At 43.1% G+C, this 15,968-nt stretch overlaps 1 protein-coding gene across 2 annotated transcripts; it reads right to left on the bottom strand.

Moving 5' to 3' along the window:
• Window positions 1–9,719: 9,719 nt before the first annotated feature.
• On the bottom strand, window positions 9,720–14,967 carry LOC122935934. 2 transcript variants are annotated; one of them, XM_044291886.1, is made up of 5 exons: window positions 14,807–14,967; window positions 13,984–14,049; window positions 13,703–13,762; window positions 13,527–13,634; window positions 9,720–13,066 (listed from the first exon to the last, which is right to left on the bottom strand). In XM_044291886.1, exon 5 carries the CDS (start codon window positions 12,678–12,680, stop codon window positions 11,445–11,447), a length of 1,236 nt encoding a protein of 411 aa, XP_044147821.1. In that variant the 5' UTR covers window positions 12,681–13,066; window positions 13,527–13,634; window positions 13,703–13,762; window positions 13,984–14,049; window positions 14,807–14,967; the 3' UTR covers window positions 9,720–11,444. Both variants share the same exon structure in this region, with proteins under 2 accessions (XP_044147821.1, XP_044147822.1).
• Between the last annotated feature and the right edge of the window lie 1,001 nt (window positions 14,968–15,968).

Here is a 15,968-nt window from a genome sequence, read left to right as displayed (position 1 = left end):
GTCTCTGCATGGCCTTTTTTCCACAGATTCATTGTGACATAAAGCTGTCAGTAAGATTCTGTAGAAATAAGGTCAAGCAGAGACACATAGCATTATAACTCATGATAACGCCGTGCGCTCCTGCAAGTCCAGAGCAGAGGATCACACTCACATACTGAGCATGATTCCCGCAATGGACTCGCTCGTGTGAAACAGCCCTAAGAGGCTCTGCTCTCTCTGCAACTGCCACATCCTCTCTACTTTGATTGACAGGGCCAGGCTGTGTAAACGCCATCACACCTGCCTGATCCAGTCAATAAAATGGAGAGGATGTGGCAGTTGCAGAGAGAGCAGAGCCTCTAGGTGTACTGGTAACGCCCCAGTTGCTTATTTGCATATATTAAAACATCATTTTTCTCAGCAATGCGGCCACATATGAACATGGGACCAACACAGATGCCTTCAGCTGCCAAGTGCACATGTAACAGGTCAGCCAGTGTCATAGGTACAAATCTGCTGACAGATGCCCTGAGGTGGGAACATATTTACTTGCTCCCTGTCGCTGGATTTCAGCACCTTCGCTCCCCCACTGCTGATGCAACGCTCATGTTACCTGCCGTCAACATCAATTTGTCACATGACACCAAGGGGGCAGGTCACTGTTGCAGCAGCATCAAACCAGATGTTGACAGCGGGGATTCTGAGCGCCGGAGGAGTGAAGGTGCCGGGACACAGCGGCATGCCCTTCCCCAGAAGATGAACAACCTCTTTAATAACATGCAAGTTCTCGAAAATATTGAATCCGCGGGTCTATCACTACACTACAGCTAAAGTCAGCAGCCTATAAATGGGAAGCTTCTGGAAACAAATGGAGATGTAACTCGCACATATTTTTTCATGTTGCTTATAAAATGCCTTTAGTGTGCCTCCAATTTCCCTTTGTCATACACACACGGGTACATTTACAAATAAAAATGCACCAGAAGATGCTTTGCACCAAATTTATGAAGTGTTTCCACCTCATGACCACGACGGCTACGAGGAGATTGACCCCTGACCTATGTAGGGGCAGGAACAGAGAGAGGGTTTAAATCCCCCCCCCCCCCCCTCCCACCACCAACACCAGTGTTTCCTGTCCCTACAGAGGACAGGGGCAGAGAGAGTCTCCCTGTGGGGAGAGGAAGACGGATCTTTTTCCTGACACCTACCGGGTGTTCCTCCTGCGCTCGGCGTACTAATGCTGGGCAGGGGTGAAGGAGGGAGGCCTCGCTCCACTGTTATATGAGAGCCTGCTCCCGGTGGCGATCTCCCGCCGAGCCTCCGGGGCTTTCGCCGGTTGCGCACCGAAGCGCTTCTGAAGGCGGCTGACGTCACTTCTGGTGGACGAAGGGAAGTGATGTCATCCAGGAAGTGTCTCCAGATTTAAATTTCGGCGCCAGCAAAAGCAGAATGTCTCCTGTACCAGCGTACTTCGGAGTCTGTGTGCGGTCATATCGGCTGAACCCCGCTCCCCTGGAGACCCTTCTCTGCCGCCTACCGTAAGTCCCCTGTGGGGAAGCGCTTTCTGCTCTGTTACTTGTTCTCTAAAACACTGTACCAGGTTGCTTATTCCTCCTCCTCCACTTCTCAGGCTTGGGGCTATTATCTCCATGCATTTGTTCATGGCTGATAGGGGTTATTTTCCCCAGGTTCCTAAGGAGGCCCAGAAAAAAATCAGGAAACAGGCTAAGTGTGTGTCCTGCCTCAAACAGCTTCCGGACGACTACCGCAATAAACTTTGCAAGGACTGCATTTCTAGCGTCATTGCGGAAGAACAGCCTTCCTTCCTTGATGAATTGAGGTCCATGATCCATGACTAAGTAAAGACCTCCTTATCCCAAATTTCCCCCTCACTCAGGGACCCGCCTCCACCTAAAATGCGAAGGGAACCTTCTCCTTCCTTATCAGACCCGGAGGTAATAGGGGAAGATGCTTCTTCATCTAGAGCCTGGGAGGACGAGGAGGCATCCTCTGATATTGACACTACTGAGTCAGATAGGATTTTTTTTTTTCGCTGGATGAGATGCCAGACCTTCTAAGGGCTGTCCGGGCCACGATGGGGGTAGAAGACACCCCAAGAGCCCACTCAATTCAAGACGAAATGTTTGGGAGACTCCAGGTTAAGAAAACCCGCGTGTTTCCGATCAACGAGAATATTCAAGACATGGTACTCGACGAATGGTCCAACCCAGAGAAACGGTTGGGGGTGTCCAGATCCTTTAAGAACCGTCTGTTATTTGACTAACGAAGGGAAGATTTTCAATTTCCAAAGTCAATAAAAAGACTGCCTTGCCCTTTGAAGACACCTCCCAGTTGCGTGACCCCATGGATAGGAAGGCAGATAGTCTCTTAAAAAAATCATAGGAAGCGGCCATGTTTAATCTAAAAGCGAACATTGCAGCCACTTCGGTAGCTAGGTCCATGAGGTTGTGGCTAGATGAGTTAGAAACTCACATCAGAGATAATGTTTCCAGGGAAGAGATCTTAAGGTCCCTCCCCTTATTGAAGTCCGCCACATCCTTTATGGCAGACGCCTCAGCAGAATCTGTTAGATGCCGCAAAGGATGCTGGGCTTTCCAACGCAGCCCGCCGTGCCTTGTGAATGAAGAGCTGGTCAGGCGACAACACATCAAAAATTAAACTGCTCCATCCCGTTTTCGGGGGAATATGTCTTTGGCCCGGTCTTGGACCGTATCCTTGAAAAGGCTGCGGACAAGAAAAAGGGCTTCCCAGAGGAAAGACCCTATAAGAGGAAATATCCCTTTCGGGCCCCCACTAGCCAGAATAAACCCTTTAGGGATAAGGGGAAGTCAGGATGCTGGAGCTATCCAAAAGGGGGCAGGGGTAGAAGTAACCCCTCCTCCTCCCAAAGTAAGTCCTCGGACAAACAATGACGCCAGTGTCAGAGGGAGATTGAGGAATTTTCTGACTCCCTGGGAGTCCATTACCCCGAATCCTTGGGTCCGGGAAATCATAAAATTCGGTTACCGAATCGAACTTTCCTCATCTCCCCCAAACCGCTTCATTGTTACAAATCGAAGCTCCTCCAATATATGCATAAAGATTCTGCAAGGAATTCAGAGCCTTCTGGCAATGGACGTGATAGTACGGGTCCCATCTTCACAGCTAGGACAGGGGTTCTATTCAAATCTTTTTCTGGTAGAGAAGAAAGAAGGGTCTTTCCGTACGATTATAAACCTAAATGCCTTGAACAGATTCATAATTTATCAGAAGTTCAGGATGGAATCCCTAAAGTCCCTGATCCCCTTAATAGGGAGGAATGCCCTGATGTGCTCAGTGGATCTTCAGGACGCTTACTACCACGTCCCAATTCATCCAGAATCCCAAAGGTTCCTAATATTTGCCATCCAGGACCACAGAGGGGTAACCAGCCACTTCCAGTTTACGGCCCTCCCCTTTGGGATATCATCTGCGCCCAGAGTCTTTACGAAACTGGTAGTCGAGATGGTAGCCTTCCTGAGACACAAGGGATTGGTGATTATTCCATACCTGGACCACTTCCTCCTGATTGGGAATTCAGAGGACAAACTCAGGTCAGACTTACTAACCTTCCTATCTCTCATCCAGGATCTAGGGTGGTTGGTGAACCAGAAAAAGTCAAATCTTGTACCTTCCATCACTATCCAGTTTTTAGGTGTCATCCTGGATTCCCGGGCTCAACGTACCTTTCTTCCACCAGACAAGATCAAAAACCTCCAATTGAAGGTTCGTCGGTTTCAGAACAGGAGGTCGTGTTCCATAAAGGAAGCCATGAGTCTCCTGGGCCTTCTCTCGTCCTGCATCCCGTCCGTTCCCTGGAGCCAGTCCCACTTCCGATCCCTACAGTCATGGATCCTCAGATCTTGGAACAAGCAACAATCCTCCCTGAATTACAAGGTTCTGATCCCTCCTGCGGTGAAGGCCTCCCTAGACTGGTGGAAAAGCACAGCCAACCTGTCCTTGGGAGTCGCCTGGGAGAAGACTCCCTACATCCAAGTGCTTACGGATGCAAGCGAAAAAGGATGGGGCGCGAAAGTGGGAGATCATTTCTTTCAGGGTTCCTGGATTCCGACAACCCCCTCTCAATCTTTCAACTTCAGAGAGCTGGAAGCGGTCCAAAAAGCTCTGAAAGCTTCAGAAGTCCTTCTTGTGGGTCACCACATAAAAATTCTTTCAGACAACACAACGACGGTATCATACCTCTCTCACCAGGGAGGCACGAGATCGGAGAAGCTGATGTCCATCGCAAGAAAGATCTTCGCTTGGGCAGAGTCCCGCGTGAGGTCCATCTCCGCAATTCATTTGAAAGGGATACTGAACGTGGAAGCAGACTATCTCAGTCGCCAGTTGATAGACCATTCCGAATGGTCTTTAAATCAGGACATGTTTCAGACTCTGGTGGAAAGGTGGGGCACTCCACAGGTGGACCTGTTCGCCTCCAAGAAGAACGCAAAGGTACCGACATTTTGTTCACTGAACCCACGGGACAAACCTTGGGCTTAAGATGCGCTCAAAATTCGTTGGGAATGGGATCTCTGTTATGCGTTTCCACCCTTGCCTCTGCTTCCCAGGATAATTCAAAAGCTCAATCTAGAGGACTCGACTGTGATCCTAATAGCTCCCTATTGGCCGAAAAGGAGCTAGTTCCCTTCCTTAAAAAACCTGTCGATAGAGGACCCATGGCCTCTTCCCTGCAGGAGGGACCTTCTTCATCAAGGGCCAATCCTTCACCCAAACTCGAGTTTCTTCAAGTTATCTGCTTGGATCCTGAGGTCCAGAGGCTGAAATCTCAAGGGCTTTCTGACCAAGTGATATCTACCCTGAAAGCAAGTAGGAAGAAAGTTACCTTCTCGATATATCTGAAGATCTGGAAGCGATTCTGTTCCTGGATTGGTAATCCTGCCCCAAATCTAGAGCCGCCCAATTTTCAGAAGATCTTGGACTTCCTCCAGCAGGGGCTTGAATTGGGTCTTAGACCTTCCACCTTGAAGGTACAAGTCTCGGCCCTAGCTTGTTTTTTTGATCAGGATCTAGCCAATCATCGCTGGATCAGAAGATTTATGAAAGCTGCTTCTCAACTACGCCCCTCTCTAAAATCCAGGATCCCCAACTGGGACCTCAATACGGTGCTCACAGGCTTGACCCTTGCTCTGTTTGAGCCCCAAGCTAGTTGTTCCACCAAACATATTTTTCTGAAAACCGCTTTTTTGGTGGCCATCACGTCCGCAAGAAGGCTAGGCGAGATTCAAGCTCTATCGATTCAAGAACCCTATCTCTGTATCACCGATGATAGAATTTAGATACAGTTTTACCTAAGGTAGTATCGGATTTCCACCGTAATCAGGAGATAGTATTACCCTCATTTTGCAGTAATCCCTCTAATTATAGGCAGTCTAGCTTCCATTCACTTGACGTAAGACGCTCAGTCCTACGATATCTCGAGGTGTCAAAAGATTTTCGTAGATCCAATAACCTATTTGTCCTATTCTCAGGTAAGAATAAGGGTCTAAAAGCCTCCAGGTCCTCCTTAGCTCGGTGGATTAGGGATTCCATTTCCATTTCCTACGAGTCTCAAGGCCTTCCTTGCCCCTCAAATCTGAGAGCGCACTCTACCCGAGCTATGTCCTCCTCCCAAGCCGAGCGGGCCGGAGCTTCTCTTGAGGATATCTGTAAAGCTGCTACTTGGTCTAACATTCAAACCTTCACTAAGCACTACAGGTTAGACCTATCTAGCTCAGACTTGTCTTTTGGACGTAAGGTCCTTAAGGCAGTCCCCCCCCCCCCCCCCCCATAGCTATAATTTTTTATATCTCCTCGTAGCCGTCGTGGTGATGAGGTGGGAAGCCGGAATTAGACTTACCGGTAATTCAGTTTCCACGAGATCACCACGACGGCACATATATTCCCTACCCTTTATTAGGTTTCTTGGGAGGTTATGAAGTAATACCCTCTCGATTTATGTTTTTGTTCTCACCACTTATTTCTGTCTCTGTAATTTTGGACACACTGGTGTTGGTGGTGGGTGGGGGGGGATTTAAACCCTCTCTCTGTTCCTGCCCCTACAGAGGTCAGGGGTCAATCTCCTCGTAGCCATCGTGGTGATCTTGTGGAAACTGAATTACCGGTAAGTCTAATTCCGGCTTTCTGACACTTTTTTTTTTTTCAACAAGATAGTGTGGCTTAGGTGTGGTCCAGTTGTGGAAAGGGGTGCCAAAAACACTCCATACATGCACAATTTTAGTCTATAGAAAGCCAACTAATAGGTGGTATATACTGACTAGAAAGTCTAAGGCCTCTTGCACATGACCGTATGGTTTTGCGGTCCATTTTAAACAGATTTTTTTTTTGTTTTAGTAGTGTTTCCGCTTCTGTTCCGTTTTATACATACAATAATGTTTAAATAGTAAGTACATAAAAAAAATTAGGCTGGGCATAACAATTTCAATAGATCCGCAAAAACGTAACGGATACGGAAGACATACGGATGCATTCAGTTTTTTTTGCCGAACTATTGACTTATCGGAACTATTGTGGATGTTCTTTAAAGGGAACCTGTCACTGGGATTTTGGGTATAGAGCTGAGGACATGGGCTGCTAGATGACCGCTAGCACATCAGCAATACCCAGTCCCCATAGCTCTGTGTCCTTTTATTGTGTATAAAAAACGATGTAATTGATATGCAAATTAACCTGAGATGAGTCAGAGCTTGAAAATATGACTCTTCTCTGGTCACACAAGTGAGACATGACTCTTTTATGTTAATTTGCATATGTATCAAATTGGTTTTATTACACAATAAAAGCACACAAAGCTATGGGGACTGGATATTGTGGATGTGCTAGTGGCCATCTAGCAACCCATGTCCTCAGCTCTATACACAAAATCCAGGTGACAGGTTCCCTTTAATTGGCAATTTAACTGCCAATTAAAGAACATTCACGATAGCGGTTAGCATAACTAGAATAGGCATAGCGGAGGAAGATGATGTCTCACCCTTTTATGTGACGTATCCGCATGCCGAATAAGCTCCGCCTAGTGGCTATCTTAATATGAGAGCGGCGGTCAAGCGGCCACGCAACGGCCATAAACAAGAGCCGGAGGCTGTGTCTTTGTGTGCTGCATGCGCGCTAACAGGAGCGTGCAGCGTCCTTTACCTGCAGACAGAGTGTCAGTTTCGATAAACAGATGAGGCGAACTGCACTCATGCCAATAATAGACTCTGCTCCTGAAGACATATTACTGTTATAAACAGTGATATAGAAACGCGTCGAGCAGATGCATGAATAGGCAGGGACAGTCTAACAATTGTGTTAATGGTGATGGGATCTAAGAGGATAGGAGCAGCAGGCTATAGGGTAGAGCTTCAATTTAATAGCTCTCACCTGCAAGGTATCCTTCCTATACCGCCATTTACACAATTTTGCTAGTAAAATACACTGTTGCAACAAATTCAACAGTTGCAACTTGGTGTATGGCTGGTGCTATATATTACCAAAACCACCGTTCGGCTTTCCGTTCTGACTTGCGTCCGTTTCAAAATTGAAACGGATTCATTCATAACGGAACGTAACGGACACAATCTAACGGATACGTTAATAAACGGATTAAAAATGTCAGTTAATGTCCGTTCAATCCGTTTAGTTACTCCGATAACGGATCCTTTTTTTTCCTTTTTTTTCTTTTTTTTTTTTTTTTTTCTTCAGTTGTCCCTCCCCTATCTGCATGCTATATAAAAATGGTGCCATATTGTGACATCCAATTGCTGGAAGAGGAACAATGCTGCCTGCTCATGTCCTTTTTTCTGTGGACTATATGATATGGAAACTTCGAAAGATGCGAATGTCATCCATGAAAAGGAGACGGCGATATTGGGTGCATCCCATTACATCATGCCGAATGACACGAGGTGTATATTCGACCCTTTATCAAGAACTCCGAAAACACCCTGTCAAATTTGCAGAATATCTCCGTGTAAGTGTCGCAAGCTTTGATGACCTTTCCCAACGTTTACGTCGCCGATTGAGACGGAAGGATACGAAATTTCGTCGGAGTGTAACTCCAGAAGAACGACTCATGGTCACTCTGCGGTATGTATGGTACAACTTTCCATTATTGCTTCTACTGTGTTTCAGAGCCTTTTTGTTTTTATTATTATTGTGAGTATATGATTAATCTCAAGAGAAAAGTTTTTAAATATAGTAGTTACCTAAAATATGTAAATGCATCCAAATTTGATACCATTTTCCGTTCAACCGCTAGGTAATGTTGATCTGTTTGCTGTGAAGGATCTTGAATTAATGCTTGTGGGACAATCCAAAAAGTAGTTTTGCTGCAGTTTTTTTATTGTGAATAGTATTTGTGTAACAATTATGTTAAATTTTATTTTATTTTTTTGTAGGTTTCTGGCTAGTGGTGAAAGTTTTTCCAGTCTTCATTTTCAATTTCGACTAGGGAAATCTACAATATCTTACATTGTTAAAGATACCTGCCGGGCAATTTGGAATCTTCTGCGTGAAGAATTTCTTCCCCATCCTACTTGCCAACAGTGGATCAGCATAGCCGACAAGTTTTATGAGGTGACAGTTTCCCAATTGTATTGGTGCAGTGGATGGGAAGCATGTGAGGCTCTTGAAGCCCCCACGTAGTGGATCCTCCTTTTTTAACTATAAAAAGTATTTTTCTGTGATCCTAATGGCAATTGTTGATGCAAATTACAAATTTGTGGCTGTTGATATTGGAGCTTTTGGACGAACAAATGACTCACGTGTTTTTAAAAATTCTAATATGGGAAAAAGGCTGTACTCCGGAAACTTTGGTATACCAGAGCCCAGGCCTTTACCAGGTACTACAAACCCTGCACTTCCATTTGTTCTAGTCGGAGATGAAGCTTTCCAAATGTGTGGAAATTTACTGAAGCCATATGCCAGCCGTGGTCTAGACTATTGCAAAAGAGTGTTCAATTACAGACTGACTCGAGCAAGAAGAATGGTCGAGTGTGCTTTTGGCATATTGACTGCAAAATGGCAAATATTCACTCGTCCAATACAATTGAAAACAGATACTGTGGATGATGTCATAAAAGCATGTGTTGTGTTGCACAATTATGTACTGACCAAAGAGCCTTTGCCTACGGAGCCACTGTCATTAAATCCACCAGGAGATAACATAGAAACTGGCCCAAGATCAACAGTTGCTGTGAGTCGCATGCGCAATCAATTTGCAGAATATTTCATTTCTTCAGCTGGATCTGTGCATTGGCAGGATGAACATATTTGAACAAATATTCTCTATTGTTTGTTACTGTTTGTTTATTAAATATGTACAGTTTAAAGTTGTAATTAGTTATGTACATAATAGTTTATTTTATTGTTTCTTCTTAATATATTGTTGTTTATTGTTGAGTCAACCATGATGTATCGGTCTACCTACATTTATTGCCTTGGATTCAGCAAAAGGTAAGCCTCTCCAAGCATCTCCATATCCCTTGTTTGTCGTTTTGAGTCTTGAAAGTATGAAAACCACTGACAAAGAATATTTGAAATTATAAAAGTATTTATTTAGATAAATACTTTTTTTTTAAACATATTTTTATATTTTAATAATCATTTGCATAAGTTTACAAATAAACTTCCATAAAAGCACGTAGCTCAACACAATGGAACTAGAATTCACATAAGAAAAGGATAAGCTCTACCGTACATGTAGGAATAACAAAATGTCCATTGTGAAAAAGTTGTTCTATCTGTGACTGAAGTGTACATCATTCTCATGATTGCACATGCTATGTGATAGCATCATCATACCAAGTTCAGAATAATCACACTACAGTATGCACCGCGAGACATGTCTTCCTTGAGCGGGCAAGAAGTTATATGGTGACATGAATCATGCAAATGGAAGTGCACATTATCAGTTATTTCAATGCTGCTATGCACCAAACACAGGGCTACTGTGCATCATCAATATGATGTAAAAAAGTGCTAGACTACAGCCATGTGGGTGGCACAACATGCAAAGAATCAGTGTAATCACTGATGGTGTGTCCTCCAGTACCCCTTTAAATTACATCAGCAGGTACAATTTTTTTTTTACAAACACCATGTCTCTGAGTGTGTTCAGTCTTGTGCATGAGACATTATATCAAAGAAAATAGTAATGACATATGCCATTTCTATTATTGTATTTGCATTGTTTTCAAGCAAGTGTACAATGGAGGATCACGATAGCGAGACAATAGCAATGGAACAACAACAGGTGGGAGACTGAAAAAGTCATCAGCTTTGTGCAGACCACGCAAGGTGGTGAATAAGTGACAGTATATAGATTTGTGTACTGTGTCACTCACTCGCAAGTGGTAAACAAGAACTATCATCATAATCATTGCAGTCCATTACCGTAAAAGAGTTGAACCAATCTGAGTCTAGTCATGGTAGCTAATCTCTGTGTCTCTGACCCATGTGCTGATGAATGGCATTTTTCTCCTTAATATAAGGAAAAAAGACTAGTTGGAAAACTGTAAGTCATCAGCACCTTGGGCAGGAGATAAAGAAATCATGAATAATAAGGCCAATTACTCTTTTTAGGGTCCAATCTGCTATAATTATCATGTTAGTTCTTGAAAATCTAAACGTCCGAACGAGGAAATCAAACCACCTGCCTATATTTAGCAGCTTGTATCGGCTTCTGAAAGCTGATAAGTGCACAATAATTACACACATATCTGAAACATCCTTATTAATCTAATAATATAAAAGTATAAAACATATAAAATCTTTCAAGTTCAACATCATTAAAGTGCAAAAATTGACACAGCGGTCAATATAAACCTTGTGAGGTACTTATTTATAAACTTCCAAAAATTGACACAGTGGTCAATATAAACCTTGTGAGGTACTTATTTATAAACTTCAACAAATTGACACAGTGGTCAATATAAACCTTGTGAGGTACTCATTTATAAACTTTAAAACATAATATATATTTTGTTAACTAGGGCGGTGGTTGAGTGAATGGAGCCTTTCCTGGGGCTGCAGTTGGGGACCCAGCATCTTCTGCACTTTGGTCTAGAAGTGATTGCATGAACGAATGTTGTGGTCTGACATATTCACCCTGTTGTTGATGTTGTGGGGTATGAAGGGAATATGAATCAGTATCAGATTGGTATGGAACAGATTTGTTTGAGAAAGGGGTAGTAAAAGTGGTTGGAGTGGGAAAAACAGAGGTGGAAACACCTTAGTTTATGGAGATTTTATTTGGAGTTGACATAGAAATGACATCTGGACTTGGTGTCTGTAGACGTGTTTGGGAACTTCCAGTGTTGTTGGATTGGAAAGGTGTTTGTGCAGAGACATAGGAAGGTAGCTGTGATTGAGATTGGCTTAAAGTCTCTTGAAAGGTTGATGCAGGTTGATATCTGACGGATGTGCTATGGCTTTGAGAAGGTGGAAATGTGTGAGCCGTTGGATATTGGTGGGACGTAGGTTGTCTTTGGGACGGTGGATGGCTTTGGGATGGAATAAAGATGTGGGATGTTGATGGAAAGTTCTGTAAAGCTGGAAAGTTTTGTGCAGTGCCTACGTTTTGGGCCTGTGGGAAGTTGTGGTACGTAGGTAAAGTTTTGTGACTGTTGAAAGTTTTGTGACTGTTGAAAGTTTTGTGACTGTTGAAAGTTTTGTGACTGTTGAAAGTTTTGTGACTGTTGAAAGTTTTGTGACTGGGGAGCGATATGTGGCTCAGAGTATGAGTGAGCAGGTGGAGAAGTCATGGATGTTGGGTAGGAGGTGGCTGGTGGATACGACTGAGACAGAGGAACAAAATTAGAGGATGGTGCGTGTTTAATATTCCAAACAGTTTTGATCAATGTCACTCGACAATCACAATTCTGCTCTGGAGTCATGTTGTCCATCCAATGACTTAACGTTAAGAGAAACTGCTGATTATGGTTAAGGGGTTCTGGACGACAAACTACCTCGACATGATTGATCATGGAAGTTAACTCTTGCTTATACCGAGTTTGCTCCTCCTCTATTTTTAATAAACAATCTCGGAAGATCAGTGCAAGATCCTCAAAGACTCTATGTGGTCTTCGAAGTGGCCTCGGCCTACTTAAAACTCTGTCAAAGGCAGAAGAAATGAACTGTCTAGTATCTTCAATCTGAGAACATGACTCAGTTTGCCGGCCGCGCGACTCCAGAGTAGAATCCTGTGACTGAGATGGTAATGAAGTTTGATCGGTAGATCGTCCAGACAATTGTTCGGTTGAGTCCTCATGTTCAACAGGTTCTGCTTCAGGAGGGAGTGTGCTTGAATGAGTCCTAAAATAGATAGGGAAATAAAAGGTATAATTTCTATAATTTTTTTTTGGCTTCTCTTTAGGAAATTTAACTCGCATGCGCTGCTGAAAACAATGTTGAAGAAATTGAAGATGTGGTGCATATTGGTAAGGTTTCCTCCGAGAAGTACCCGAACCACTTGGCGCCGTTCGTTCATGATTGAGGTCACGCATAAACCTATCGCGTATTGACCTCCAGCGTGTTGATATGATTTCAGCTAGAAAATAAAGAACAATTTTAATAACCGTATATAATGCTATATATATTCTTTTCTGTTGACATCGGATTGCATAAAAAACTGTTGCCCCAGGCAGTCCAAAATTCTGCATTGTAGTTAACTGTTATTTTGCCCGGTACCTGAATTGGCTGCATCAGTTGTTGAAACAAAGTTTTCCAAACAGAAAACTTATGCTCACTTCACTATTCTTCCAACTAGAAACATCACTATCAAATCTTCTAAAACCAAATGATTTAACAAAAGGAATGAAATTAATGTACCACAATTTTTTTTAGCCTGACGGCTCAAATCGTTCCATGTGGGAACCAAATTGGCATAGACCTCTTGCCATTGTCGACGAGTCGTGTTGTGGTCCGAGTGCTTGGGGTCTGTTTGGTCCCATAAAGCTGGCCTTGCTTCTACTAGCTGTATTAGCAGCTCACAGTTTATGATTGGGAGAAATTGCCTATCTTCCTCGTCCAATTCTTGCTGTCTACCCTATTTGGTTTAAAACAAATGTTATCATTACATATAAAAGCTACCTGCAATTCCAATAGCACTTAAGTCTTTTGGATAAAACTTGTATAGCGAATATGTTGCATGTGCCAACCACTGCCCACTGCATCTTTTGTTTTAATAAAAAAATATAAAAAAAATTTGGGTTTCCTTGTATTTGGTCTTTGGGTGTGAACGGCTATAAAGATATAGACTTGGCGAGCGGGTCATTGCTTTTTATTTTATAAGAGAGTAGCCCCTGTTCATGGTATGTCCATTATGGCATAAGCAACACTTAAACTTTGGTTTGGGTAAAACAAATGTCTCCAATCCTCATGGTCATTTGTTCTAATAATAAAAAAAAATTGAGGTATGATGGCCACGTTATCTTATAGGTGATATAAGATACTGTATACTGAGGGCAGTGTGGACAGCTCACATCACAGCACATGTGCCTACTCACACGGCCTACACGTCCACGACGACTGCCACGACCACGTTGTCCGCGACCACCACGCCTGGAAGTTCTTTTTTGAACAGGTGATGGATTTTCAATTTGACTGTTTGGGTCCTAATAAATAATATAGTTATCACAAAAGAAAATTGATTTAGTTAGAGAACCTAAGTATAGATACTCACATCATCGTCGTTATGACGTCTACTTCGCAGATTTTCTATTGAATGTGTACCCTCCTGTGTCTGAAAAACAAACACAGTTTTCTATTCAGTGAAAATTGCCATCTGCCTGCCCTGCAGCAACCAAAATGCCATATACACTATTTCAAATCTTGTTGCCAATACATTGGCCTATCTATCCTTTTGCGGTGTTGGCAAATCATGTACCTTTCGAGTTTATATCTATTGTACCAATTATGGATGTGTAGAAACCAAAAAATCTAAATATAACATTCCACACTTACTGACTCCATTGGTTCAGGAGAAAAACGCAATTCCTCGCCAGCAGAGGATTCAGTGTCGGAGTGTCCCTGAAATATATAAATATGTATTGTGGTTCAAACATATTTATTATTTGGATCATTAATAATAGATTTTTATTTAAAGATTTTTACCTGCATGTGAAAGGACCCCCTCCTTTCACATGCAGGTAAAAATCTTTAAATAAAAATCTAAGGAAGGAGAAGGCGAAGGCATCTGAAAACGTTACAGAAACATTATAGACAAGAGCTTATAGACATATTTCAACATACACATTGGCACAAGATGCAACAAGGGTAAAAACAGGGATTAGTCAAAACACAAAATTGCTCCTCTGGTCATTAAAATTATATCAACCTTATAGCATTCCCCAGTAGCATTATAGCATCCCCCAGTAGCCTTATAGCATCCCACGGTTGCCTTATAGCATTCTCCAGCAGCCTTATAGCATTCTCCAGCAGCCTTATAGCATCCCCCAGTAGCCTAGTAGCACCCCCGCAGTAGCCGAATAGCATCCCCCACTTGCGCAATAGCATCCTCCAACAGGCTTCAACAGTAGCATAATAGCATTCCCCAGTAGCCTTATAGCATCCTCCCATAGCCTTATAGCATCCACAGTTTCAAAATATTTGCCCCCAGTAGCCAAATAACATGTCCCAGTAGCGTAACAGCATCTCACAAAAGACTAATAACATCCCCCATGTGCCTAATAGCATCCATAGTTTCAAGATATTAGCCCCCAGTAGTCAAATAGCATGCACCAGTAGATGATCGAAGTAAATACTTTTCAATTGCATCAATTCATACCCTTTTCTTGAGACTTTCTCCAACTTGCACATCAGCCTTCAGAAATGGTGAGGAGTAGCGCTCACGTGACTGTCACATGACACTCCCTTGTTTTCCTGTCTTCGTTTGTAAGTTCCTGTTTGTTCTGCGCATGTTCAGCAACAAAAAAAACGTACTTTAGGAACGCTATGTCCGCGAAATAAAAATTGAACAATCCGTTTCTCATTTACTACAATGAACGTGAATGGACGCTCCGTCAAGAATCTGCTTTTCTGAATGTAGAAAAAAATCCTGCAAGCAGGATTTTGTTTTCCGTCTGAAAAAACGTATTCCGAACGTATTACCAACTAACGGAGTCAAACGTATGCATACATACGTCAATTAGTTTCTATGGGAGGTTGAACGGATACGTTTTTAGATTTTTTTTCTACTTCCGGACGGACTACAGGAACGGAGAGCTTGAACGCAGATGTGAACATAGCCTTAAGTGTATTTAGCATACCTAGCAATTATCCACAGTGTGTTTGGATAATTGGGCAGGATATCACAGAGAGAATAAAATCCAGATTAACACACTGTTTCAAATAAGTGTGGAGGCAGAGGCTGTACCCATACAATTGTTGTGTGAGCCATTCCTCCAGACTTAGCATGATGACTTCATCATGTGCTAGGTCGCTACTATTTTAATAAATACAGTAATAAAGTTTCCTTTTAAGCGTTTATTCAGGCAGTAAAAGTGCATTACTGAAATAAATAAATAAAAATTTGAGTTTCACCTGTATGCAGGGGCGTTGCTAGGGTCTCAAAAGATCCGGGGCACAAGCCCCAATAAATATGCCCCCCCCCCCGCACTATGCTGTACTTGCTATACAGCGGCACTTACCTGTCACATCCAGGGCCTCCAGGTGACGTCTCCTCTCTGTCATCATCTTCTCGGTCTGGACAACTTCTCTCAGCCGCCTCGTCTCTGCAGAGTGTGACACACAGACATCTTAGCTTCCTCACATTCTATCATTATCCCCCAACTGGAGTCCCCACAGTGTTATCCTGCTGCTTTCTATGCCAAAACCTCAACCCCCCCCCCCCCTCATACCCCCAAATACTATCCTAAAGAAACATTACTGCCCCCCATAGTAATAGTGCTCCTCATAGTCCCACCAATAGTAATTCCCTTCTAGAATGC

The sequence above is a fragment of the Bufo gargarizans genome, chromosome 4 (genome assembly GCF_014858855.1).
Source record: "Bufo gargarizans isolate SCDJY-AF-19 chromosome 4, ASM1485885v1, whole genome shotgun sequence".
Classification (NCBI taxonomy): domain Eukaryota; kingdom Metazoa; phylum Chordata; class Amphibia; order Anura; family Bufonidae; genus Bufo; species Bufo gargarizans.
Note: the sequence above shows the minus strand (reverse complement) of the source record. Positions and strands in the feature narration are given on the sequence as shown.